At 41.1% G+C, this 4073-nt stretch overlaps 1 protein-coding gene across 3 annotated transcripts in view; it reads left to right on the forward strand.

The window, feature by feature from the left end:
* LOC106870649 (collagen alpha-1(XXVI) chain) overlaps positions 1-4073 on the forward strand; it is a 245166-nt gene that overhangs the window by 165837 nt on the left and 75256 nt on the right. For all 3 annotated transcript variants that reach the window (XM_052973147.1, XM_052973149.1, XM_052973150.1), the window contains one exon: positions 3447-3544. In XM_052973147.1, coding sequence (XP_052829107.1) covers positions 3447-3544 — 98 coding nt within the window. The remainder of the gene's footprint in view (positions 1-3446; positions 3545-4073) is intronic.

A 4073-nucleotide genomic window follows, 5' to 3' on the forward strand; every position in this document is an offset into this window, starting at 1 on the left:
CGATTCTGCCAGCTCGCCAACTTCTCCATCTTAATAATAATAATAATAATAATAATAATAATAATAATAATAATAATAATAATAATAATAAATGCTGTGTGGTATGTAAGGAGAAAACAATGAAGTCGAGAAGAGCGTAACAAGTGAGAAGATGACAGTTGGTGTCTGATGTAAAAAAGAAACCACAACAACAGACTGGCCTGCTGAGACGGATTTCACGCAAATATGATATATATATAAAGTCACTCGGTACACTTGTACGCGCGCGCTTTGGTGTGTGTGTGTGTGTGCGTGAGTGTGAGAGAGGAGAGTTCGAGCATGAGTGTGTGTGTGTGCATGTATGTGTGTTTGCTTGAGTGTCAGAGAGAAGGAGAGCCAGTATGCGTGTGTGTGTTTGTATGTGTATATGTGCTTATGTGTATATGTACCCGAGTGTATGTGTGCCTCTGTGTGTGTATGTGCTTCTGTGTATGTGTCTGTGTCTGTGCGTGTCTGAGAGAGGTAAATTTGAGTGTGTGTGTGTGTATATGCGTTTGCCTTTCTGTGTGTATGTGCATATGTTACTGTATGTGTTTGTATGTTTGTCCGTGAGTGCGTGTGTCAGACAAGGAGAATCAGCGTACGCGTGTGTATAAGCGTTAGTATGAGTGTATGTATGTATGTATGTATGTATGTATGTATGTGAGTGTATGCGTGTGCAAGTAGTGTGTGTGTGTGTGTGTGTGTGTGTGTGTGTGTGTGTGTGTGTGTGTGTGTGCAAACCTGATCAAACTTGAATCTCGTTCTTGATTTCATTATAAATAACACCACAGACGATTGTAGTTATTTGTTGTCTAGTTTAAAAGCAGCACCGATCGAGTAGACATACGATCAAAAGCCTTCCAACCGTGGCTGACCTTGTCTATTTTCAGACATAGTGTGGTGTATCTAGAACCACATTAACCAACGTTCTTTATTTTCAAGACGGTAGGGAGTCATTTAAGGGATATTTAGTTGCTATTTCTAGAAAGTCGAGTAAACCACATACAGGCTCTTTGATTTAATTTGAGATGGTTGAGGTTGTTGGTGGTGAAAGTGAGGTTGTTGTTGTTGTTGCTAGTGGTATTGGTGGTAAGAGAGGTTGCGATGGCAGCGGCGTCGTAGGTGGGGAACGACAGGATTAGTGATTACAGAAAAAAGGTTTGTTGGCCGTTGTTTTACTCACGATTACAATGGCGATGTAGTTTTGAGAAAGAGAGAGAAGGGGGTGGGGTGCGTGTCTGTCTGTGTGTCTCAAGGCTGACTACTCGGTAGGGCAGACAGGGTTGTGCCCCAAAGGCTCATGTCTGACCTGAGGGTTGCTTCATGAATAATGTTTTAAATGACTGAAATTAGGCTTCGAGAATGTCAAACTGAACCGACCAAGTAACTTGCAAAACATCATCAGTCAAGTCAGACTCTACTCTGGCATCTTATATTACGTTTAGTGGGTGAGTGTAGAGAAAATGCGTAGGCTGGTGGTGAAGGGGTTGAACTCGCCATCATAAAACCGTGAATTCAATTCTTGGCTCGGGTGATGCTTTGAGTCTTTAAATAAGGCGCTTCAACTCATATTGTTCCTGTCCCCTCCGCAACACCAGCCTAGAGCTGGTGCAGATGTCACACTCTCTTCTTTTTTTTTAATGTTCAGCTGGGTCAGGAGTAGGAGGATCATGCGGTCTATTTTTGCTCACGAATACACAGGCATCAAAAAAAAATTAGAGAAAGCATGGTACTTACTACCAGATCATACTCACTTGCAAGTGACGGCTGCGATTGCTTTTACTGGACCACTATCTTAGAACGCTGTGATTTGACAATAAATGGATTGCAATTGATTTGAAATACGTATTACAATCTCTATATCTATACAGGCGTAGGAGTGGCTATGTGGTAAGAAGCTTGCTTACCAACCACATGGTTCCGAGTTCAGTCCTATCCGCGTAAGACCTTGGACAAGTGTCTTCTACTATAGCCTCGTGCCGACCAAAGCCTTGTGAGTGAATCTGATAGACGGAAACTGAAAGAAGCCCCTCGTATATATATGTGTGTGTGTGTGTGTGTGTTCCCCCATCGTTTGACAACAGATGTTTATATGCTTACGTCCTGGTAATTTAGCGATTCGGCAAAAGAGACCGATAGAATAAGTACTAATCTTACAAAGAAATGGTCCTGGGGTCGATTTGTTCGACTAAAGGCGGTGCCCCAGCATGGCCGCAATCAAATGACTCAAACAAGTAAAACAAGTAAAAGAATAAAAAATTAGTTGGATACCCAGTTGAAAGCAAGAGCAACAGCATGACAGGAAATGATTTCAACCATAGTTTTTATATCAGAGTACCATCTGCTAAATTCTTTCAGCATTAAAATACCACACACGTTAATAAGAATTGATGTAAGTGTTTTCCTTCGACGAGAGTTATTCTGGCGTGCCCAGTCACAAGCCTGGGTATTTTCATGCTTCGGTACAATATAAACACACACACACACACGCACATACATGTGCGTGTGTGTGTGTGTGTGTGTGTGTGTGTGTGTGTGTGTGTGTGTGTGTGTGTGTGTGTGTGTGTGTGTGTGTGTGTGTGTATGTGTGTGTGTGTGTGTGTGTGTGTGTGTGTGTATTGTTTGTAGAATAAGTAGAAAGCTTGATGTTTAAAGTAGGAATATAAGTCAATAGCATCTACTCCAGTACTTCGTTGGTACTTTATTTTATCATCCGCGATAGGATGAAAGGTAAAATTGACTTCGGAGTGGTTTTAAGTCGAAACGTAAAGAACCGGAGCAAATACCGCAAAACACTTTGTTTGACCGTCTAACGATTCTGCCAAGACTAAAGAGCAGCCCCCTGCCCGTGGGGCTGTTAGTCACCAACACCATAAGAACAGTTTTGATTCCCATTAAAGCCATATCTGTTGTTTTAAATTGCTCTTTGTTCTTTTCATTTTCCCTAAACATTTCGCGCAGGAAAGTTGGAAACTTCCTTTTGAAATCAGTAATTTAAGAATTCGAACCGGGATCAGTTTTAGTTTAACGATAATTCAAATATATACTTCCTCTATTAAAATTAAAATATAAATATAAATGCGCCCTTTTAAACCTAGTCAGGCTCATGGGCCCGGTTTCCCGCTTTCAATGACGTATATGTTCCCCACCTGGACGGGGCGCCAGTCCATTGCAGCTTTACTCATTTTTGCCAGCTGAGTGGACTGGAGCAACGCGAAAGGAAGTGTTTTGCTCAAGAACACAACGCGTCGGCCGGTCCAGGAATCGAAACCACAATCTTACGATCATGATGCTGACACCCCTAACCACTAAGCCACACGCCTCCACATACTTCCTCTATTACTTTGATCTAAATTTATAGAACTGAACGTTGAAGGTATGTTTTACTATTTTAATCATTCATTTATTCAATTGTTTCGTTTCAGAATAGCACAGCGACCCAAGTACAGAAAGGTGTATCGAGTTAGGAAGGAACTGGCTTGGAAATGCTGTCCTGGTTTCAACGGCAAGAATTGTGAAAATGGTAAACGACTAAATTCTTTCACTTCATATTATTGTAACTGATTTATGTACAAAACTAACAATTTTGAGGGAGGTGGGGTTAGTTGACATCATTGACACCATTGGGGCTGGTTTGTTCGACTAAAAGGCGGTGCTCCAGCATGGCCGCAGTCAAATGACTGAAACAAATAAAAGAATGTATGTGTGTGTGTGTGTGTGTGTGTGTGTATTTACACATACATATACATTTGAAATCAGAGCAAATACAGTCAGGCATTTTATCCGACGTTTTAACGATTCTAGCATAGTCCTAGGTACACTGACCCTGGGTTTAAAAGAAAACAGAGGGATAGTAAATGCTTCAACACCTTTTAACACCTTTAATCATAAGTGTGCTCAATCATTGATGTCCCAGGGGTAAACAACAGCAAAAAAAAAACAAAAAAGAAAGAAACTACCGTTAAAAACGGGTCAATGACACTTCTACTTCCGCTTAAAAAGTCACCATCGTAGCCGTTCACTAATTCACCTTATCATCAACATAGCTAAAT

This window comes from Octopus bimaculoides, chromosome 1 (genome assembly GCF_001194135.2).
Source record: "Octopus bimaculoides isolate UCB-OBI-ISO-001 chromosome 1, ASM119413v2, whole genome shotgun sequence".
In the NCBI taxonomy this organism is placed as follows: Eukaryota; Metazoa; Mollusca; class Cephalopoda; order Octopoda; family Octopodidae; genus Octopus; species Octopus bimaculoides.